The sequence below is a fragment of the Carassius carassius genome, chromosome 18 (assembly GCF_963082965.1).
Source record: "Carassius carassius chromosome 18, fCarCar2.1, whole genome shotgun sequence".
Classification (NCBI taxonomy): Eukaryota; Metazoa; Chordata; class Actinopteri; order Cypriniformes; family Cyprinidae; genus Carassius; species Carassius carassius.
In genome coordinates this window covers 9632007-9655844 of record NC_081772.1, presented here as the reverse complement: position 1 = coordinate 9655844, position 23838 = coordinate 9632007, and the positions used below count along the sequence as shown (strand labels likewise).

Sequence of the window (23838 nt, the reverse complement as noted above, 5' to 3'; positions counted from 1 at the left end):
GGGAACTAATCAAACCACATAGAGACAGAAACTGGGTCACAGGGGCAAAAAAACACACAAAATGAGTCCAGGTGTGTGACATATATATTGCTAAAATGCCAATAAAGCAGATTAAACTAAACGTTGCATTATTAGACTGCACATTTTCGGCAAAGCCTCTGGTTAAATGTGTTTTTGCTCATTATCTTTTGTTGAAAGGACCACACTGACAACAAGGTCTGGAATTTTGTTTCTGAGAGATAATAAGTTTTGAGGAAGTTCAGGGTGAAAGAAGGGTCTTCAGTTTATGTATTTTCAAAAATATAGAATTACACGTCTGTTTGTTTCTAAGAATAATATAATGAAATCTGTTACTGTTTAGGATACTTATTGAATGCCAACTTCCTCCCAATAATGTCTTTTTTTAGCTATGCTGGGAAGTTTAAAGGAAACTGGTAAGTTGTGATTTTTTTTCTTGGAGTGGGAACAAGCTTCCAAAAATTACAAACATCCGGACATCAAATGTATTATTAAGACATTATTCATCTTTCTGAATAATGTCTTCATCAGAAAACGACATAATTTACAATTTAGGAGATGTGCATGTGCAGACACGAGAACACTGTCCTATAAACACTTGCATACAAGGAGGTTCTTTCTTCGCTGTCCTTTTCATTTATAAACATATTACAAATGCAGAACAACAAAAGACAAGCAGTCATCTGACCCGATGAGGTACATGAGGCTGGTGGCAGATTCTCCTGAAGATGTTAAACATTAGTCTCTCCTTTTATAGCCTGAGAATGCTTACAACATTAGGGCCGCAGATGTGGCACAGTGTAGTTTCAGTATAGATGAGTTAACACTGTGTAATCTAGCTCCAGGACCCAACCGAAAGCTTTTTTGTAAGCATTATTTCATATGTGTCAAATGCTGCCATGAAACAGGTTAGGACAAGAGGCGACAGATTTATAGTTTTCTCCATCTACATTCAAATTCCTTTTCGCTACACTGTGTTCATACTGAATTTATAATAAGAAATGAATTGATGTCATAATATAAAGTAACTGTATTTGTATTCTTTCTACCATGAAGTTTCACAGTCATTTGGATGGCATGCTGACTTCTAATAAGGCTACTGGCTTCTGTTGCTTTCCCACACTCATCCGCGCAAGTGTCAGTTCTAACAGTGCTTGTCGGTTTTGAGTGGGGCAGAACAGAGCGAGCATTTTCAAATGTCTTGATCACTATGTGATTACAGTTGGAACGACTTGTTTCCAAAAGCCGAAGTAACAAAGATAATGTGTATACACTTTTGTGAACCCAGTATAATCACAATATAAAAAACATCCAAACTCCAATATTTAACATAGTTATATGACAGCTGCAAAGACTCCAATGTAAATAATAGGATTTACGGCATAATCCTGCAGAAACTCCAGCACAATCTGCATATTTCGAGAATTGTCAAAAAGCTCTCAAAAAGTTGTAGTATGTTATAAAACAAAAGATTGCTGGAAAAGTTTTACAAGAAAAGAATATTTCAGTCTTACAAAAAAACAAAAAATCATGTGTTACTTCTTGTTTAATTGTGAAACTGACTTGCCATTTCATCCTGAGTGAAACATTTTTCAGTGTAAGACTGTATTTCATGTTAACATGACTGCTGAACAGTGCTTTTTCCGCTGAATCTATTTCTCTCTGCCAAGTTCTCACACTGGGAAGTGACCAGGGATCGAGTCCAGCTGCCCCTCATTTTCATTACTTGTCAGATGGCACGTATCTCCTCTTGAAGCTCACTGTCACACAGGCTTTCCCGGTGGCATGTCGCCTGGCCGGACAAAACAAGCCTGCGTACACTATCAGTCACTGAGGAGACAGTCTGTGCTGGGGCAATGGAAACATGTGCTCCGCAATCTCCCCTTCTGGCCCACGGTGCCAATTTCATGCCAATTTATCACAGAGAAAGGGAGACTGTCCACCCACAGAAGTGAGCTATAGCTGGAGCTCATACAGTAAAGCTGTAGAAAATCAGAGCCCCTGCAGGGTCATTGATGACCAGAAGCACAAATGCAAAGTCCTAATCACTTCTCATCAAACGCAAAATGTCCTAAACACTTCTCATCAAAAGATTTGGTCATGGCCCTGATCTTTGTGATGCATTTCTTTATTTTGACGTGGTCAGTGGTTTCATCTACATCTACAGCTGTAAACATACTAAAGCATGGAACTAAAGTAATGAATATCTGCTAAAATGTTCTACTGTTTATGTTCATCATAAACAAATCATAAATTAAACTATCTTGACCTCATAGTGCTGCTGAAAATCTGCAGAAATTATCAAATTAGTCGGGTTTCTCTCTCTGTATTATTTTAATAAAATTTTGCCCTTCTTTTTGTATCCTTCAACATTTTTTGGTTAACTGAATTTATAATGTCTGGTTGTATTATCTGGTAGTTTTATGAATATATTTTAGAACAAAAAAGAACTTTAAATAGGATTACTACTATAAAATGTACAGTGCCCTCCATAGGTATTGGAAAAGGAAAGACAGATTTCAAAATTGCTTTCTCTGCTGTGGAGTCAAGACATTTGCAAATATGATTAAAAGATGAATATGCGACAAAACTACAGAATGTCACATTTTATTATTAGGTCTTTCGACTGTTTACCAAATAAAAAGGAAAAAATGTTAATGTGACGTGACATACAGCCAAGTATGGTGACCCATACTCAGAATTCGTGCTCTGCATTTAACCCATCCAAAGTGCACACACACCGTGAACACACACCCAGAGCAGTGGGCAGCCATTTACATGTACGCTGCGGCACCCGGGGAGCAGTTGGGGGTTCGGTGCCTTGCTCAAGGGCACCTCAGTCGTGGTATTGCTGGCCCGAGACTTGAACCCACAACCTAAGTGTTAGGAGTTAAACTTTCTAACCACTAAGCCACGACTTCCCCAATTTGAAGAGTTCATCCCACTGTTTGATGTGAGCATAAGTTTTGGAACAGTTGAATTTAAGGCAGATGTAAAAGATTCAAAGCTAATATTTAGTTCAGATCCCTTGCATGCAATCAGAGCAGTGAGTCTGCAACCCAAAGACATAAACAGACTCTTGGTCTTATGCTTTAAAATGCTTTTCCCCAGCCTTTAATGCAGCCAATTCCAACTGTTGCTTGTTTTAGGGAATTTCTGTCTTTGGTCTCCACTTCACCTGGTGAAATTAATGTTCAATCAACCTGGAGATTGATTTGGGCAATTTAAGACTATACATTTCTTTGCCCTGATAAAGTCCTTGACTGAACTGGCAGGGTGTTTGGGGTCATTGTCCTGATCCAGTATGAAGTGCTTTATAATGAGTATGGTGGCATTTTCTTGAATATTGGTAGCCAAGATGATTATGATGATTATACCCTTCCAAATTCATTCTGCTACTGCCATCATATATTAAGTCGTCATTAAAATGAAGAGGTCCTGTTCTAGAGACAGCCATACATGTCCATGCCATGACACCACCTCCACCAAGCTTTACAGATGAGGTTGGATGCTTCGGATCATTTGCAGTTCCCTTTTTTCTCCACACTTTTTCACAGCTTTTATGATTTGTCTGTCATCAACTACTGTTGTTGTTCTCAGCCAATCAGGTAGCCGTTGGTTGCTGATGTCATCGGTAGTTTCCAAACTCTTGATTTCTCCATGCCTTTTGTTTTTCCTGTAGTTCTAATTGACTTCATCTTTTCTTTTACCATCCAAATTGCTTGCTTTTCTTTCAAAGTCGGCTTCCTCGTCTTCATCCTGGTTTGTGTGTGTGATCATCAAATGCAAGACTTAGAATGCAGAAGCAATGCAGAACCATGCAGAAGCAATGGATATACCTGATAAGACACATTCCTTTAATGCAACAGGACACAGCTGAACACCTGTAACACTTGCTGAAAGACCTGTGAGGCAACTGTTCCAATACTTCTGCTCACATCAGATAGGGAGATGCAACTCTAAAAGTACTGGTCTTCTTAGCTGGTAAAGTATCTTTGTGTTGAATCACCCAATAATAAAATGTGACATCTGTAGGTTTGTCTCATATTCACCTCATATTCACCATATTCACCAGAGATGACATAACTGAATCCAATGATGAACTGCCTTTAACTATCATCTTTGCATTATTGACACTGTTTTCCTAATGAATGTTGTTCAGTTGCTTTGACGCAATGTATTTTGTTTAAAGCGCTATATAAATAAAGGTGACATTGACATTGACATTGACCTTTTAATCATATTTCCAGATTTCTTGACTCCACAGCAAACAGAACAATTTTGTCTTTACTGTTCTAATACTTATGGAGGACAATGTATTTATCAATTTGATTTCAAATTCAAAATCCAATAACATGATGTGATGAGAACTGATATTTCTTTATGTTTATACATGTGTTCTGATTTATAGGGTCTCTCATTTTTAGCAATATTTGCTCAACTGAAATCAATTGAGAAGAGTATCCATTAAAAATGGTACATAAACAACATGTATCTGACCTGTTGTGATCTGAGCTGTAATTTTTAATTGACTTGTCTAATTTGACTTGCAAATCACACAATATACTTTGAATTCTAACTATGTTGTAATACATTGAAGATATTTGCATTTTTCACTTCTTGAGCAAGTCAACACCCCCTCTGAATTTTGTTTCTACATGTTGGTTCCGACACATTTGTGTGTGTGAAGACATCACTTCAAATCCTAAAACATTCTTTGTAGACTAACAATAATATCAACTGTCATCATAAAGACTAGATTTATTGCCTTGGAATTTGTTATCTGAATATCTTCATTTTTATGTTTTAGGTGCTTACAATTTATACAAATAGGATAATGTATCTTAATGCACAAATATGACAAGCTTTTTTTATGAATGCACACACAGAAAACAATGTAAAAGTATTTGTCTCACTGTGATTTATTATTTTAAAAAGTCATATTTCAAGTATAAAAAAAGTATGAAAATATTCAAAAAGACAAGAAGAGTGAGATATTTTGTAAGAAAGAAAACTTTTCTTTTGTTTAGTATTCTGGGATCTTGAGATGTTTCATAATGGAAATTGAGAGAAACAAAGGAAGAAAAAAGGCAGATGGTAAACAAACAACACAAGTTAAACAATTTTAACATTGTAAACAACTAGAAACGTTATTCAAGTAAAACCATGACAGCTATTCAGCATTATAACAGTGCTAAAATCAATACATACAATGTACATATTAAATAAATAGCTATATATAAAGAAACAGATTTGTAAAAAAACTATGCATTAAAAATCTGAATTAAAAGATAATTTTCTCAGTGTAATAAATAACATAAATAACCTATAAATAAATAAATAATGACTTTCTTACAGAATACAACTATCAGAGTTCAGATGCTCGTTCTTTGAGTAAAACTGTTGGGTTGACGTTTTGATTCGAGTGGGAAGTACTTGCATTAATAGTGGTTGGTACTGAATCTTCTACATTAGGCACGTTGAAAGATGCCACAGGGCAGGGCCCTTTGACATTATTGCAAACCAATTTCTGCAGGGAGGCAGTGTTGACGATCTCAAAGCCCACTTTGCCACCAAAGGTGCTCGGTTTCCAGTACTCAGGGGAACAGATGGGATTTCCCATAAGTCCTTTGAGGGAGTAGGGGGCACCCATTTCCACCATGGTCTCCCCAAAGATGGCGTTGGTCCTGGGCTTCTCAACCAACAACCCAGTATAAAGCTCCACTGCATCCACATGCCCGTACAACTCTTCAAGTTCAGCAGCCATCTCCTTTTCTCCTGAAACATAAAACAAGCTCCGTCAACTCAAATTGTTGTCTAAAAATACCAAATACCATATAACTATAAAAACCTAAGAAATATTGTAGAAAACATCCATGTTCAGACCTGAAAAATGGAAAAGTATTAACCCTCACCTGTCATATCTTCGAATGATGTGTATGGCTTCATGTTAAAACGTTTCCTGTAGGCATTAATAGATTGGTAGCGCATTTTCCTGCTGTCTTCAATTGACTTCATGGCCACCATTAACACAGCTGGTGGAACATTACGCCCTCCAGCCACCTGAAGTAAAAGAGAAGATTTATAATCCACCAAACCCACACTACGAGCGGTACCTTGCAACAGTATCTACAACAGGCTAATCGAGTTAGTTTAGCTAAACTTTTTTTTCTTGTCTTTGAATACATAAAAGCTTACCCTTCCAGCTATCTGTTTGGTGAAGGATTCAACCAAGCCGTTGATGCCATGGTCTGTCACTATAGAGGTGTTGAAGAGAAACTGCTTATAACTGTAGACTTCATCCTGGACGTGAAATTCATCAGGCATTAGCGGATGCCAATGGTAAAGAGTGTTGAACTCAGAAGAGATCCTGTTCTGGTACTGGAAACGCTCGTTGAAGAGAAGTTCAGGATCAAACTTGAGCTTTAAGTGGTATCCGCTGAGATGTTGCACATAATCTTCAATAATGATTTTGATCGTCTCACCTATAGAGTCAGATTATACAAGGGTTAGAACCACTGGAGTTGTTGTAAGTGTATTCGGAGGTACAACTATGAGAGCCTGTCCTCCAATAAAAAACGACCATATAGGTCGTTTGTACAAGCACCTTTTTACGACCCATATTTACGTTTTAAAGTTAAGCGCCATCTAGCGGGCGTAAAAATAATGAAAGTATTGCGTTGCGTCTGTCGTCATGAAATGACATATCACGTCATTACCAATCAAAACGCACGTTTATTTAAATGCAATGTGTGGGCTTTTTACACCGATCTTACAGTATTTCCTACATATTTTACTAGGTTGCTTATTCATTCGAATGACCACACCTAACCCCACCCCTAAACCTAACCCTCACAGAAATCATGCTAAATTATTATTTATTGAGCATATACATTTTCGTGCACGTCCGTTCCCTGGGATCGAACCCATGACAGCATGATTACATATCAAGGTATAACGCAATAATCTACCAACTGAGCTACACGAAACACAAACCAGAGTGCAAATAAAAGAATACAAAACATTAATATGAAAACGACCTTTTGCCGATAGGGGTGCAATTGTAGTATACGCTCTGATGGGTCGTATTTCAGGGATTTGGACAAACGACCTATACGAGCGTATTGGTTGGAGGACAGGTTGAACTATGAATACATCCATTTACAACATTCTGAAAAATATCCAATTTACATATTCGCCTGTTTCTAAATATACTTGTCCGCTTGTAACCAATCTAAATTTCCTTTTCTATGGGACACTCACCAATAAGGATGAGCCGTGTGGTCTGAAACAGCCTCTCGTCATCCCAGTCAGGATGCTCCTTCTTTAATATATCACACACTCGGTTGTGTTCACGCAGCCAGATGGTAGCATACATCATGAGTCCTGGAACCAGTCCAAATGCCTCATGACCCACGGCAAAGCGACGAGACTCAGGTACGTGAGGAGGGTAGTGCATGTCTACTTGAACCTCGCTGACTGTTGGGGGATAAACCTCACCCTCCACAACCTGGTTAAGGCAATGAACATAAATTTAGTCCAATTTTCAGAAAACCATGCTTGCAATATGAAAGTGAAAAATAAGTAACAAGGGAGTAAAAATAGCAAAATTGCATAAAAGGGAGGGAGTATGAGGTGACAGAGTACAGTAAACTAGAGGTTATTTGAAATAAGTTTGGGTGGAGACATTCCTTACCTTATATCTCATCTTGCCGTCCTTGAAAAGTCTCAGCTTGTGTTGGCGTTCAAGGTCCTGTCCATATATGTGTCCCAAGTCAACCTAAAAACATCAGACAAAGTCAGTCAGATACTAATGTGAATGTGAAAGGACCTTTAATAAATTTAAAAAGTCTTATCTTTAAGATACGCACCCCATGATTTAGGGCTTTTGTGAAAGCTGGACCTTTCTTCATGTCGGTTTTGAAGAACTGGTGTGTAAAATGTTGGGCAAAGAAAGCGAACATAAGACTGGTGCGTTGAGGGTCCGGGATAAACTTCCTCCTGACAAGCAGTTTCTCAGCCAGAAGCTTTACGTCTGGCAGCTCTTTCTTACCTGGTAAAACAAAAGAATGAATAATGAGAAAAAGACATCCACCATATACAATATTTACATCTCCAATTCTGAGTGTTAAACATCAACCCAAATTTGTTACAATAAACCAAGAGTTCAAGCAATTATTCTAGCCTCTCTGACATTAATTGATGGAGATGAATCTATCAGCAATAATAAGGTCCTATATTTTTTAAGCTTTTCTCATCCACACACCCAAAACATGCAGGCAGGCTTACAGGTTGAGTCCACAAGCTTCCTGTCTAGCAGTGATGATAAAATGTGAATGGTCAGAAATGTGAGAAAACAGGTCTGAGGACAAAGAGACTCACCTGCGACTCCCATCGGTGTTGGGCAATCGTGTGGGACAGGAGGCAGTGTGCGAGTGTAGTAGGAGAGATTAGAGTAGGCTTCCCAGCTTTTGTAACCGTAGTCAGCATTGTATAAAGGGGGGCTATCAATCAGATGGGCACGTGCTGGTTTAGGAAGAAAAGAAATAGTTTTAATTTTGAAGCACATGTATAATTTACATCATTGCTGTAAAGAAACTTTTAAGGTTACAATTTAAATTTTTAATTCAAACTGTATGTTAGACGATATTTCAGGAAAGAAAAGAAACTCTTATAATAACTTACATGTTAGCACATATCTCATTAAGCCATTTCTTAAAAAGGACAAGTTATTGACAATATTCCACAAGCTTTTGAAGTGTGTGAGAATATAATGCACCGTGTTGGGAGAAGGCTTCAGAGAAACTTTCACCCATGTGAGAAACTCGGCTGTAAAAACGACACACCAAAGTAAAAGGTTAGTTGGGTATTGACAGAGAACAGGAAGCTAATTCTTTTACAGAAGTCTATGCTGTTTACTTACGTGCTGTGCAGTTTTGACCGTGATATCCAGTGCGTGTACAGTCACATTCATACGAGTCTGAGCCCAGTGCCGTACAGACGCCTCGATTCTGACATGGCTGAGAGCAACAGGGGTTGGCTGCATCACCAAAAATAGTCATCATTTTAGACGGCTTGACATCATTTACATAATACTGGACTAATTCATAAATAGTCATTATAGATGTGAATACTAAAATATCTATCAGTGAAGAAATTACTTACCTCCTTGACAAACCATGAAACCCAGGTGCAAAAGAATAAATAATACCAAACTATTCATTCCCGTGGCCGTATAGTGGTAGAAGAATTGGCTCGTTCCTCGCCAGTTCAGATCAGAGAATGAATTAACTTCCGAGTGAGTGAGGTGCAGTTTTATGAGCAGCGGAGTGACGCAACAGAGACTTTCGCTTGACGGAATCCAGCATGACTCATCATTCGCACGTCTACAGTAATGAAGGAGGATAAAGACATAAAGGATAAAAGGTATAATCGTTTGTTGGTATGGCGTAACGCTACTTGATTATCGGATGTCATAAACTATTATCCCGAAGGCTATCGGGAGATACGATAATAGCCTCATAGTTTATTAATGTCTTGTCAATTTATTAGATATTTCACTTACCAATATGAAACAAAAATTTTCTAATAAATTGTGATAAAAATAATAATAATTAATTATAATTTGATACACCCTCTGCTAAATAATACTGAATGTCTCATATTAGTTTATCACATTAGTTTATGAGGTGATATGATGGTCATTTCTCCGGCTCAAACTGAAAATATTTTTATTTAAATTAATTATATTATATATGGAATCGAATTCAAATTGATTTAAATTCAAATATTTTAATTATATGAAAATTATATTTATATATAAATGTAGGCTAAATTATTTATTATAAAAATTATTTATATAGGCTATATAAAAAATGTTATTATTATTATTATTATATTATTATTTTATTTTTTTGTAATGTGTACACCAATGTAGTGGTGTAGCCTAATCCGGAGAAAGGGGGAAAGTCTCATTCGATTAAATTATAGGAAAAAATGACGAAAGTTAAAAATATAAAAATTATTAGGCTACTTTAGTTATTAAAACACCAAAGCAATAGTGTTTTTGATGATAATAAAGCTATACTATTTTAAACATTCAAACAATATTAAATGAACTTCGTTAATAGCCTACATTAGCTTTTTGTAGAAAATGTTTAATAAACTTCTTACAAAGATGTATGAAACCAACATAAATACATGGCATAAGTTTGTTTTAAACGAGCCTTTTTCTTTATATATATATATAGCCTATATCTATATATCTATCTATCTATATATCTATTTTTTGTCATTAATCTTTATAGTCCTCGTTTTTTCTTTTTATTTTTTTTATCACCTGTTGAAGTTCATGTAGGGGCACTGCCACCTGGTGGCAGAAATGAATGACTCAACTGCGTAGTAATTCTTCTAGCAAGAAAACATGTTTTCCTTATCGTTTCTCCTGACTGTTACCTTGGGAAAACATCACTCTTTCTTTATGGTTTTTTTGCACGAAATTTCCAGTGCAAATCTTTCCCTCCAAAAGACATTTGCCTTTGTAACTTTTTGTGCTTTATTTTTACAGCCTATGTAACAAATTTACTCTATAATAAAGTGTAATCCGTCAGCAATATGAAAACACTGCACACAGAGCAGGACAAGGACGATGCTGATGGACGAAGATGAGGCTTTATCATCATATAGGAAGCCTGTCGTAGAACCTCCTCCTCTTCTTCTTCTTCTTTGTAAAATTATAGTCTGTTAGAAGCACACTCTCGGTATTGAAGACGATTGATCTTTCCCCCTAAAGATTTCTGGCTTGAGGTGCACTCCAGTCCAGGGTAAGATGAAAGGTCAATTACTCAGTCTGTTAGTTGTTTACTGCAGGTAAGCTGTCACTCATCATCGTAATGTAAAAATAGCGATTCGAAGCTCGAGGAAAACACCAGCTCTGTAAGTATAATCTACTGACAGTTCAAGGGCAATACATGTTTTAAAAAGTTTCAATTCGATTCAGAATATGCTGTTGAAATGTAAAAAAAAATTCATCTTAGTTTAAACTGCTGCATGAGTTTTGTGATATAACGGCACTGCTGACAGATGAAAGATCCGTTTCAGATCTTCAGTCTTGAAACCTTTTCTTAGCAAGAATTTTTTAATAATTTTAATAGGCTAAATAACAGATTTGGAGGCAGAGTTTCATTTCAATAAAGCTTTTTTTAGTATCTTACGTCAATAAAATAGATCAGTATGCAATATAATACTATAATATAGGCTAATATAATATAATATAATAGGCTAATATAATATAATGTGTGTTACTGTTAGCTAATGATGAGAGTTTCGAGGCACCATCCGATCGATTTGTCTTGTGTCTTGTCATGTCTACGTGACCATGTCCATTTTGCAGTGAAGTGAACGTGTTCTGGCTCAGCGTAAAGATTACACGCTCCGATAAGCATCAAAAGCGTCTTTTGTCACTCAAGTTCCAGTCAGGTCAATGACTGATGTGTAGTCTATTTGTGTTTTTGTGCCTTCGTTTTTATGGATGGATTGGATTGAGCCAATCAGAGAACCTGACATTCTCCGTTAGGCTGGTTATGATACACTCGGCAACTTTTTGAGCAATGTTGCCGGGAAATTTTGAGAAATGTTGACGTCAACGGGCAACCAGGTGAGACACAGGGCCCACGACCGATCTAAAATATACAGATATAAATGTGCTGCCCATTCTCAGTGGGAAAGTGCCCAAGCAACATTGCTCAGAAAAGTTCCCGCGTGTATCATCTTCCCGCAATTTTAGCTTCCGCTGGATTGCACAATATTCTGCGCATAATACTTGCAATTATAATACTGACTTCTAAGCATATGCTGACTGTCGTAGTCATTGCAGTTTACCAGTGTAGCTATATTCATGCTCAGTGAGTTTCGGTATGCGGCTTAGACTTTAACAACTTCATCCAACCACAGACACTGTCTCTGCCGACTCACTGCACACTTCCCGTTTTATTATTATTTTGACTTATTTTCAGTACATTTGACAAGCCTCTCTCTTTCACATACACAACATGCACACACTTGCACCAATGCCATGTTCATTTGGTTCTTAGTGCACGGTAAGGATTACATTTAAATATTATTTGTTGTTGTTGCTATTTAGAATTTGCAATTCTTCCACTTTCTTTACAATCCTAACCATGTCTTTAGTAAGGATATTGTTAGTTTTATTAGAAAAACGTATGACATGTACTACATGTTCTTTGTAACTATGTATATAACCCCAAACCTCTCTTTTCATCACATGTAATTTGTGTGTGTGTGTGTGTGTGTCCCTATTCACATCATGAAAATTGTGTTTGACATTTTTAATTTTTTGTGCATTTAGATGTCCAGTGGCATAGACACCTTGTCTGGGAGCAAAGTTCTTTGAGGAATTCCTGGGATAACCGGACACTTTGTCTAATTAGGTGGTGGAGGCACCATGTCACAAACAGATCATCACATCTTTGTAAGCAAGAGAAAAACCTCAGATTTATGCATAAGAATAGCTGTAAATACCTAAGCCAGTGAGTGGAGTGTGGCTTTCAAGGTGGTAAGCCAAAATATAAGACAGTTTGTCAGCACAGATGTTTTTTTGGGAAACTACTATGTTGGTTTTTCAAGAACTTCTTGTATTTTTGTTAAATTTACACATAGAATGCTGATGTGCATCAATGTGGATATCATGATATGTCATTCGTGGCCATTTTTTGGACAGGTTCATCGTGTATTTAAGGTAGATTGGCCAATGCTGGCTTATAAGTAAAAAGCTAAATTATGTGGACTCATTTTGTAGTCTTATATGTAAACAGAAACAGAGAAATCATATGCTACCAGCTGCACATCAAACTTTGTTTAATGTGGTCAGGCTCCACAAAAATTCTATTACTATCAAGTTTAAGAGAGACATTTTTAATCTTCTGGCTAACTTCCTCAAAATGATGATGTATTGGTGTGTAAAAGACATGTTAATCACCAGCTCACACAGTTAATCACACCAGCATACAGTTGTGGACATTTTTAGGTTGAACAGCAGATCTCACACAAACTCAAAGTGAAAGTGCTGCGGGCCGAAAATGTCACTAAGGGACCTCTTGGAGACTTGTGTGAGTACTTATATTTTATACTTTTTAAATATAAAGTTTAGGTACTTACACATCACACAGCATAATGCATTGCCTTCATTTATTATTTCACAGAATAAATCATTCATAATTGCTTCTAACACATTAACTAAACACATGCTTATAGTGGATACCCCCGACCCATATGTGGAGCTGTTCATCCCAACTTCCCCAGAGAGCAGAAAGAAAACACAACATATAGACAACAACATCAATCCAGAATGGAATGAGGCCTTTGAATTCATCCTCGACCCCAACCAAAACAATGTGCTTCAGGTAAAAAGAAACAAATTTAATTTCTGGACCAAATCTAAACTTAAATCAGCTCTTCTTCAATATCACTTGTCATTATATTAGTGTCATTTGATATCTACTCAGCAGAGGAAAATAAATTAATATTAAAGGTTTAAAAATGTGTAATTTCTGGCCCACTAGTTGGATCAGGTGGAAACTCAGAATGATTGTTTCCAAATAGGTTTGCCCTTGTTTACCATTGTTGAAAACATTAACCATAGCTTTAAACTCATGGTATGTCAGGTGGCAACCCCCCCAAAAAACAGACCAATGTTATAAAGTGCCACAGAAGTCAAAGTACATCAACCTCAAAATGAATCTGCATATTTAATTGGGATAGAAGAATGTTTTTTTAACAATGAAAAAATACACATTTCCCGATTGCAGTACACTGACATATCATTTTAAACAAAATGTCTTGGTTTTTCCAACTGCATGTAGTAATTTGAATCTTCCCTCAAATCTTCAAATGTTGATCAGTCTTTTGGAACGCACTGTTCTTAGTGTATGTGGAGTCAATGATATTGTTTCTGTCTCTTGTTTCCAGTTGACATTAATGGATGCTAACTATGTTGTGGATGAAATGTTGGGTACGGCTTCATATGACATCTCTAAACTAAAAGTTGGACAAACAGTACTGGTGTCATTTCTTATAGGAAAAGTAAGTTTTATCTGTTTGAGGAGCACTTTCTCTTCAAAAGCATGTGATGCATGAGTTGCTGATGTTTGCAGTTTTTAAAAAGAAAACCGATCCTATTATATTTACTTTTTATAGTACAATAGCTTATATATAGATTATTGTCAAAATGGAAGAAACTTCCTCTTCTGCTGATGTAATAATGTATGTAATAATAATGTAATAACAATGTCTGTCGTTTCACAGATGACCAATGTGTACTTAGAGCTTTCCTTGGAGGAGTGGTACGTATCACAATGAACAAAACTGGCTTCTGTGAGTTGTGTACAATAATATATAATTTTGAAGCACCATAAATCGGACCCCTTTTTTCACTGTCCTCAGCTCATCAATGGACTTGCGGATCGATCTAGATCTGTGCCCTAAAGAGATGCTCTACAGACAACATCGGCGTGATAGAGTCATGCTGGGCATCAAGAAATTGTTGCACATGGTGGAACCTTCCTCTCTCCCTTCATCTGCTCATGAGGTACTGCTTCCTCATGAAGGCTCATATTTAGAATCAGACTGATTCTGGTGCACTGTGATGATGTTCTATGTTAATGCCATTGTTCTTGTGAGCAAGAGGGGTGTGGTTGCATGAAACACAGTACAGTACCTGTTTAATGCAGATGTCACCTTACTGTCATTAAAATAGAAACACCTAATGAAATACAGTAGAAAGTCAAGACATTCATTACACAATACAATGAAAAGATGGACAATTGAGTAGTGCTGCTGACTCAGAATTCCCTCCAACAGCTCAGATTTCCACATAACGTTAGGAAAGTCATCATCTACCAGATAAGCTACGTATTTGGCAACATCAAGCAGCTTAGACAAAATACTCATTAAAGCTCTTAATAAAATAAGCACTTTGAAGACTGACTGACTGACAGTGTTTTGTCTTGGAGTTATCTCAGACTCCCTTCATTGTCAAGTTTCTGTTTTCTTTGTCACATTTCTTCCTTTGCTAGTTCAGTCTTGGCTCTGCATGTGAAAATTGGACATTTGAGTCCAAACAGGAAGTTTTAGATAAGACATGTGAGAACTCATAGGGCTTGTGTAATACAGGATGATTTCATAAAATAAATAAATAGACCACAGGCGGGAAAAGAAAAATGTTGAACTGCTTTTGTGCATTTAAATGGAATCAGTCACATAGTCAATACAGTTACATTGCTGTTAAAAATGTTAACATTATGGCATTATGCTTTGTCCACATCTTAATAATAATAATAATTATTATTCCTTACATTTATATAGTGCTTATCTGGGCACTCAAAACACCTTACATAGGAGGGGGTTAAACGTTGGGATATGTACCCCTTATTAGCATATTAAACATAAATATGATTTTCTGTCACTTGATTGTTAGCAACATGTAAATACAAAACATAAACTTTTGGAATCAACAGTAGGTCAATTGTACACATTTCTGTTTGATATGTAATCTATCAGTGCCAGTGTTGGCTGGCACGTTTTCCTTGTTCTTAAATACACAGTGTAACTCAATTAGCAACCTTCTATGCAGTGATGTACATGACATGAAACGGATCATTAAAAAGAAAAATATAGTGCGTCCCTCAGAGTTTGCAACCAATTGTAAGAAAGGGTTTGGGTTCAAGTGGGCAAAAGTTGTCGAGTTACAACTTATTTTAATCAAAAAGTGAAAACAAAGTAAAAAAACATGCATGGATAAATCGTTCATAATCAGATCTATAACATGCATTTAGATTATTACATTCATCTCAGATCATTAGAGGACACTCTTTGCAGTAAATTGCACGGTCAATTATTTTGACTGAATGTTTTTTTTAAAGGTACCCTATTGTTAGTATTTTGGTAGCAATTTTACTTTGTCATTAATATTTGTGTTGTCTTTTGTGCAGGTCCCAGTGATTGCTGTTCTGGGATCAGGGGGAGGTTTCAGGGCGATGGTCGGGTTTTCAGGGGTTATGAAGGCTTTGTATGAGTCTGGAGTTCTGGACTGTGTCACATATGTTGCTGGCCTCTCTGGATCCACCTGGTATGAGGACATTTAACAAAGTTTTTCTTTTTTTTATCTTTGTATATTGTATATTTTGTATATTTATCTTTTCAGTTCCTACTCAAATGCTCATTTGCTGTTGTGTGTTTCACAGGTACATGTCCACTTTGTACTCCCACCCAGAGTTCCCCACTAAGGGCCCAGAGCAGATCAACCAGGAGCTGATGAATCTTGTGAGCAGTAACCCTCTCCGACTACTCCTTCCCAAACATATCACTAACTACGTACATGCCCTGTGGAGCAAGAAGACCACAGGGCAGCCTGTTACCTTCACAGATATCTTTGGGATGTTGATAGGTGAAACGCTTATTCCCTCTGTAAGTATCTTATCTTTTGGAGAGAGTTTCTTTTCTTCCTGCCTTTTACTGATTCAGAAATACACAATACTCATCTGGCAATACAAAGGCTCCATTTCTCTTTCTGCTTTCTCAACAGAGGATGGACATCAAGTTAAGTGAGTTGCAGGAAAAGATAAATGAGGCTCAGGCTCCTCTGCCCTTGTTCACCTGCCTGCATGTAAAACCAGATGTCTCTGAGCTTAAGTTTGCAGGTAAAAGCGTGCATATTCCCATTACCATCCTTACTTGAAACTGCATGTCAATTAAAACATTATTGCAAAACTTTTCATTGCAAATCAAATTGTAACCATTTAACATGAATTTCAGAATGTCTTATTTAGTATCTGTGCATGCATATTTGTGTCAAAACATATGATTACAATATCAAGAATAGCTGATTATTTTCATCCTAAAAATAAATAAATAAATAAACAATTGTGGCAAATAAATGTGTAGGGTAGTAAAATCCCTTGGAAATATACAAAGACTATTATCAGGTACCTGAATGGAGGGGGGTGCTATTTATAGTAGTCTGACCTGTTGAACTGCCTGGTGAGAATCCAACTGCGTCAGCAGATTAGTGTAAGAATGTGAACAAGCATGTAAAATGTCTTTTTTTAGTTCAGAGCATACTTGTATTGTTCTTCTAAATCCCTAAGAAAGCCCTGAAGTGCCACACATTTTAGTCATTTAAAGGTTTGTCTGTCAGTCTGTAATTGACCTATCGGTAAGCCCCGCCCCCTTAGTTACTGTTGCTCCCTTGGACAAACAGTTGCAAAGTGTATTACAGTGACAGCTGTAAGTGTGAAAACCTTGTCCCTATATCTTTTTTGATCAATTTTGGACACGGAAGGAAATGGGAAAAATATTGTGGGTATTAATTTGCAAGCGAGGGATCACATATCGCAATGCAAGTGGGAGAAACCTCATGTTACGTTCCTCACAATCACAGATGACAACATCCCGGAACTACACTGTTCATGTATTGCAGGGTACAATTAAATTAATTTACATTTTTGAAGCATAAACCCCATAAAAATGATGCGAGCTTAGGATCTTCCAGTGTTTCTCTATGACGCTGAAACCTAAAGATGTCCGAGTTCTGCTCCCTGTGCAACTGATACTCAACTGTCATTGGCTCATCTGTGTTCGAAGGGAGGGGCTTACCGGTAGGTCAAATTGAATATAGGCCATATACATTTCTCCTATTTCTGTTGCAATTGACTGAGCAGGTCAAGCCTTGTGAGCTATTGGCAGCTCTTTCTGGTTTAAGAAGTAAAGAATGGAAAAGTGTACTATAGACCTCAAGTAAATAAATGAATCTTACCTAAGAACAGATTTACATCACATGTGAGTTGCATTTTAATGCACATAGCTGTTTTAATAGAACAAGTCATTTATAAAAAATACAAAAATATTCAGACATCACACCTGTCTCAGGTATTTTGTTTTTGTTATAAACATGCATCAGTGCAGGTTGTATAACTGCGGCTGAATGAAAGCAACTATTCAGATACTGAGACACTCAAGAGAATCACCCTCACGTCACAACTCATTGAGGTACGAAAATAATCCTAAGAGACAGAAAGACATCCGAACCACTCCTACCTCCACAATAGACTTAAACTGTGAAAACTGTCAAAACCTCCAACTTTGATTAATCATTTTTGTCTGAAAAAGCATCAGTCAATTTTCTGCAGGCCCACTCACACAAAAGCTATTTTCATTTGGTTGATTCATGCATCTACCTTTGTCAAAAGTAAAATACGTTATCAACATTCTCAGGAAACTGAAATCTGCTTTCGCACATTGACAGAAAATATTTGAAATATGCAATTTGTCATTCTGTATCCTGGAACCTAGTGTTGGTGTGATGTCCAAAATTATCATTCACCCATATATATAATTTGGCTTCCTGTTATTATTGTTATCGTTAGTTTTTATTTGTTGTCATGGGCATGTCTTGCAGATTCCTGTTGGTTGTGGATACATTTCTATTGCCGTTGTGTTTTGACTGGCGTGTTTTAACTGACAGATTGGGTGGAGTTCAGTCCATATGAGATCGGAATGGCTAAATATGGAACCTTCATGACCCCTGACCTTTTTGGAAGCAAGTTTTTCAGGGGTAACGTGGTCAAGAAGCATGAAGAGAACCCCCTTCACTTCCTTATGGGTAAAGAGTCTTTGTTTTCTGGATTTCACTTAGTAGTATGCAGAGAATAATAAGAAAGTGAAATTGTGGCATATTCACTGTCAGAGTCAAATATCACCTGATTTAAGGGTGTTGGTCCAGTCATTTACAATATTCCCATCCTTACTGTATTGTGATACAAGAAAAGTTAGTGCTGCACACACACACAAAATTCAGGACAGTCACTGTGAAAAAAATAAAGCCCATTTTAATACCATTAGGGTTTATTTATTATTATATTTTATTTTCATGTATTATTATTATTAATTAAAGCATAAAGTGAAGTTATAAAGCACAATGTGAAGTACAGTACACACCATGGTAGTTTTGAACTTAATTTTGGATTTCATTTTTTTTTTTTTTGATTTTGAGGTGAAATATGGTAAAATAATACAACATTATGTTTTAGTAAACGGGATACAGTGTGTTTGTAAATGTTGCACAGGTGTGTGGGGCAGTGCCTTCTCTATCCTGATCAACAGAATTCTGGGATTCAACGATGTGACCAATGGCAGTACCATGGAGGAAGAACTAGGTATGATCACCAGCTTAATTACAGATCCATGAAAAGTTTTCACATCGCCTACTTCTGTTTTGATCTGCATGCCACTCAAATTTCCACAGATTTGTGTAGAATGTGAACATCCTTCATTAAAAGTTATTTTCCCCTTGTCTGTTAAATGTATGTATTCATATTAATAATATTCTTGTTGTGTCAGAGTAGCAAAAGTGGAAGAATATGTTGCAGAATGATGGTGCCTTTAGTGTTTGCATGTCTGATGTATGATGGAACGAAACTGTGATGTTATCAGACAGCTACACCAATGTGTGATTACCAGTGAACTTGTGCTTAAATAAAGCAACATTTGTGAGGCCCACATCGCATGCAAACATCCTGGCACACACACTCATTCTGGGATGATCTAAGAGATTGTGCCACTCTCAGGAAGACGTCTGTCTCAGGAAGGCTCTCAGGAAGACGAGCTGGTTTACACTGTGGCTTTGATGCTCATTTGCATATTTCTTCTACAGAACAGATCAAACCGGAAGACATTATAGGAGAGGACAGTCCAGATAATGATGAAGTTTCACATAAAGGTAAGATTTTACAACATCTACACGACACATTAAGTAGCTTAGTGCAAACATTTCCAAACATTTCAATGCCACGGACCCCCAAAATCCCCTCCTTCCTAAATTATAAAGGCAGGTATATATTTGCATGTATATAGACCAAATGTATGCCAAAAAAAAAAAAAACATTTTAATTATGTGCAATATATTATTTGGAAAATATTACAATAATAATGTCAAATTTATTTTAATTTAACCATTGTATTCATTTATTTCACTCATTGTAAAAAAAAATAAAAATCTATGAGCTTTTTTTAGGGGATCCCACAGCACCCCCCCAGCAAAATATCAGTGCAATGCTTAAATATAATGATTTTGGTTTTGTCTTACACCTGCAGAGGACGAGTATCAGGCGAGCTGGATGCAGCGCATGGTTAGCTCTCTGTTCAGTGACTCGATTCTTTTTAAAACACGAGAAGGCAGAGCAGGAAAGGTACACAACTTCATGCTTGGCTTAAACCTCAACAACGATGTGCCATATTCCTCTTTCAATGAGGCCATCAGTCCCATGGAGGATGAAATCGATGCGGTCACAGGTAAGAGTTCATGTTTTTTTATGGTCATTTAAATTTACTGAATTTATCTCAAGTGTTCGCTTATTGTTCTTTTCTAATGTTGGATGCTTTCAGACCCATTTGAGTTTGACCGGATCTACGAGCCGTTAGACGTAAAGAGCATGAAGATTCACATGGTGGACAGTGGCTTGACCTTTAACCTGCCTTATCCTCTGATTCTAAGGCCTCAGAGAGGTGTTGACCTCATCATCTCCTTTGACTTTTCTGCCCGACCGAGCGACTCCAGTCTTCCATTTAAGGTGAGTACTTGGGCTAGCAATTCAACATGTTAATTTTGAATTGTAGTGTTCCTGTGGCTCAGTGGTAGAGCATTGTGTTAACAGCATAAAAGGTGGTGGGTTCAATTCCCAGGGAACACGTTAAGTAAAAAATGTTAGCTTGAATGCACTGTAAGTCGCTTTGGATAAAAGCGTCTGCTAAATGCATACATTTAATTTATTATAAACAAAGAAAGAAACAAGTAATTAAATGTATATCAATTAAGTAGTATAAATAACCCTGCCAATGTTAATATATGTGATTTACTTTTATTGATTATTCTGCATATGATGTAAAATAATGCTCATACATGCAGACAATTTGTACGACACATAAGTTTAGTAAATGATTGTTTCTTTGTAGGAACTTCTGCTAGCTGAGAAATGGGCACGAATGAACAAACTTCCATTTCCCAAGATCGACCCAAAGGTGTTTGATCGAGAGGGGATGAAAGAGTGTTATGTATTTAAACCTAAACCAGGAGAAAAGAACTGCCCCACTATCATCCATTTTGTCCTGGTCAATATCGAATTCAGGACGTTCAAAGCCCCAGGTCAGTGTTCTTTGTCTTCGCGTCTATGTTTTTAGGGAATTTTTTATGTAAAAGTCAGCTTTGCATACAGAAATGTCATTAAAAGATCAAACATCTCAAATTAGTCAAGAAAACTTGTAAAGAAAAAAAATCTAAATGTTTTAAAATGTTGAAGGTGTTCCACGTAAGACGGACAAAGAGAGAGAATTTGCAGACTTTGACATCTTCGATGACCCAGAGACGCCCTACTCAACCTTTAATTTTCAGTATTCCAATCAAGCCTTCACCCAGCTACAAGATCTAATGGAATTCAACACGCTTAATAACATAGAGGTCAGTTTAGCTCAGATACTGTAAATGCTGATTTACTGTATACGTTTTCTATAATAAAGGTAGGGTAGGTGATTTCATAGAGACAAGCATAAGATCCCACCCTCCCTACAAATCACTTTTTACAGCCATGCCTCCTCCAAAACACATGAACACGCACAGACAGACCAGAGGCTAACCAGCGACACGATGAGAGATGTCGTTGGTGGAGGCTTGAATGCAATGCTGTCAGATTACTTCATATTTCATTCAATGGTGAGAAAACATTAAAGTACATAATATTACAATAATAACGCCTTCCATTCTCGCTAAGTCTGCAATAGCGTAATGAAATACATATCATGTCTGTGCGATCAGGGTGCACGGAGGTATGCAAATACATACATGAATGGGCAGGTAGGACAGCTTATCGTAGCCCTCGGACCAAACATTTTTTATAAATACATATAAATACATTTAGACCACTTCACTTAGTGATTGCTATTGGGATGTGAAAAGACTTTCAACCAGCATAACAAAAAATGTTTTTGAACCAAACCACCTACCCTGCCTTTAACATTCAACTTAATATTACTTTGTTCTCGCAGTTTTAATGGGAAACAATATTTTAAAGAAAAATGTTTGCAATGCATTCCAGTTAGTTTAAATTCATGTTAAGGGTTGTTTATGCTAGTCACATTTTTTAAATCCTCTGTCACTGTTTATCTAGGTCATCAAAGAAGGCATAAAGGACAGCATCTTGTATAGGAAGGAGATTCCATCTCGCTTCTCTCCCTCTCTTTCTCTCAGTGAAGTACAAAACAAAAAAAAACTGAAGATGGTGTCCAAAGGGCAAACATGCCAATAATCAGGCGAAGTATGATGGCAATCTAGCCACAGGAAGTTTACAGATGTCACACATCTCACATCATGGAAACAATTGTTTGTTTGTTTGTTTGTTTTAACTGAAACATGACTCCACAAACTGTGAAACCAGATGATCTGGTTTGGTCCCCACACTCCACAGAACATTCTCATGTAGCCTTTTATTAATAAAAAGAGAAGTGGTGAGAGACACAATGAAAATAGCATTTACAGTCTAATTGTTTACATTTGGTTGTGTGGGTGTTTTAGTCATTCTAGAAAGTATTTTATGAACTTCTAACAAGATTTTTATTAAGATACATACTGTCTATTTAAGGTTTAGAGAGAGATTTACATAAAGTTCACCCAAAAATAAACTTTTGTCATAATTTTCTCACATCATATACCTCATGTCGCTCTAAACATGCACATTTAATTATTTCTTCAGAAGATAAAAGATATTTTGAAAAACACTGGGGTCCAAACAATATTGACATTCGTAGTGCAGACAAATAAAAACAATGAAACCTTTTTCTAAATATACAGTCGTGGCCAAAAGTTTTGAGAATTACATAAAAGTTTGCTGCTAAACTGCTTTTAGATCTTTGTTTCAGTTGTTTCTGTGATGTACTGAAATATAATTACAAGCACTTCATACGTTTCAAAGGCTTTTATCGACAATTACATGACATTTGTGCAGAGTCAGTATTTGCAGTGTTGGCCCTTCTTTTTCAGGACCTCTACAATTCGACTGGGCATGCTCTCAATCAACTTCTGGGCCAAATCCTGACTGATAGCAACCCATTCTTTCATAATCACTTCTTGGAGTTTGTCAGAATTAGTGGGTTTTTGTTTGTCCACCCGCCTCTTGAGGATTGACCACAAGTTCTCAATGGGATTAAGATCTGGGGAGTTTCCAGGCCATGGACCCAAAATTTCAACATTCTGGTCCCCGAGCCACTTAGTTATCACTTTTGCCTTATGGCACGGTGCTCCATCGTGCTGGAAAATGCATTGTTCTTCACCAAATTGTTGTTGGATTGTTGGAAGAAGTTGCTGTTGGAGGGTGTTTTGGTAACATTCTTTATTCATGGTGTGTTTTTGGGCAGAATTGTGAGTGAGCCCACTCCCTTGGATGAGAAGCAACACCACACATGAATGGTGTCAGGATGCTTTACTGTTGGCATGACACAGGTCTGATGGTAGCGCTCACCTTTTCTTCTCCGGACAAGCCTTTTTCCAGATGCCCCAAACAATCGGAAAGGGGCTTCATCGGAGAATATGACTTTGCCCCAGTCCTCAGAAGTCCATTCACTATACTTTCTGCAGAAGATCAATCTGTCCCTGATGTTTTTTTTTGGAGAGAAGTGGCTTCTTTGCTGCCCTTCTTGACACCAGGCAATCTTCCAAAAGTCTTGGCCTCACTGTGCGTGCAGATGCGCTCACACCTGCCT

At 37.1% G+C, this 23838-nt stretch overlaps 2 protein-coding genes across 5 annotated transcripts; one reads left to right on the top strand and one right to left on the bottom strand.

Annotated features, from left to right (window-relative positions):
* Window positions 1–4922: 4922 nt before the first annotated feature.
* LOC132092314 (prostaglandin G/H synthase 2-like) lies at window positions 4923–9334 on the bottom strand. The gene is made up of 10 exons (XM_059498493.1): window positions 9184–9334; window positions 8942–9058; window positions 8704–8847; window positions 8401–8544; window positions 7890–8071; window positions 7715–7798; window positions 7282–7528; window positions 6217–6503; window positions 5934–6081; window positions 4923–5796 (listed from the first exon to the last, which is right to left on the bottom strand). The coding sequence occupies exons 1-10, from the start codon at window positions 9239–9241 to the stop codon at window positions 5387–5389; spliced, it is 1821 nt and encodes a 606-aa protein (XP_059354476.1). The 5' UTR covers window positions 9242–9334; the 3' UTR covers window positions 4923–5386.
* A 1418-nt stretch (window positions 9335–10752) lies between these two features.
* On the top strand, window positions 10753–22921 carry LOC132092312 (cytosolic phospholipase A2-like). Of its 4 annotated transcripts, XR_009422212.1 has the most exons (19): window positions 11570–12116; window positions 12386–12508; window positions 13064–13145; window positions 13291–13439; window positions 14005–14118; window positions 14341–14378; window positions 14479–14623; window positions 16026–16162; window positions 16278–16500; window positions 16619–16733; window positions 18557–18694; window positions 19158–19247; window positions 19745–19810; window positions 20185–20382; window positions 20476–20660; window positions 21043–21232; window positions 21387–21544; window positions 21670–21796; window positions 22251–22357. XR_009422212.1 is itself a non-coding variant. In XM_059498490.1 (18 exons), exons 2-18 carry the CDS (start codon window positions 12482–12484, stop codon window positions 22386–22388), a joined length of 2193 nt encoding a protein of 730 aa, XP_059354473.1. In that variant the 5' UTR covers window positions 10753–10841; window positions 12386–12481; the 3' UTR covers window positions 22389–22921. The 4 variants fall into 4 exon arrangements, 3 of the variants coding, with proteins under 3 accessions (XP_059354473.1, XP_059354474.1, XP_059354472.1); XM_059498490.1 differs by lacking the exons at window positions 11570–12116; window positions 21670–21796 and adding an exon at window positions 10753–10841 and having other exon boundaries at window positions 22251–22921; XM_059498491.1 differs by lacking the exons at window positions 11570–12116; window positions 21670–21796 and adding an exon at window positions 10856–10953 and having other exon boundaries at window positions 22251–22921.
* Window positions 22922–23838: the final 917 nt, after the last annotated feature.

Bases quoted from the DNA above. Each gene is read 5' to 3' on its own strand.
- LOC132092314 (XM_059498493.1), bottom strand. From the start codon at position 9,241: ATGAATAGTTTGGTATTATTTATTCTTTTGCACCTGGGTTTCATGGTT. The intron at 8,072-8,400 runs GTGAGTCTCTTT...TTGTTTTACCAG, and splicing joins AACACCGATGGGAGTCGCAG to GTAAGAAAGAGCTGCCAGAC. The intron at 5,797-5,933 runs GTGAGGGTTAAT...TTTATGTTTCAG, and splicing joins ATCATTCGAAGATATGACAG to GAGAAAAGGAGATGGCTGCT.
- LOC132092312 (XM_059498490.1), top strand. From the start codon at position 12,482: ATGTCACAAACAGATCATCACATCTTT. The intron at 12,509-13,063 runs GTAAGCAAGAGA...GGACATTTTTAG, and splicing joins AAACAGATCATCACATCTTT to GTTGAACAGCAGATCTCACA. The intron at 13,440-14,004 runs GTAAAAAGAAAC...TCTTGTTTCCAG, and splicing joins ACCAAAACAATGTGCTTCAG to TTGACATTAATGGATGCTAA.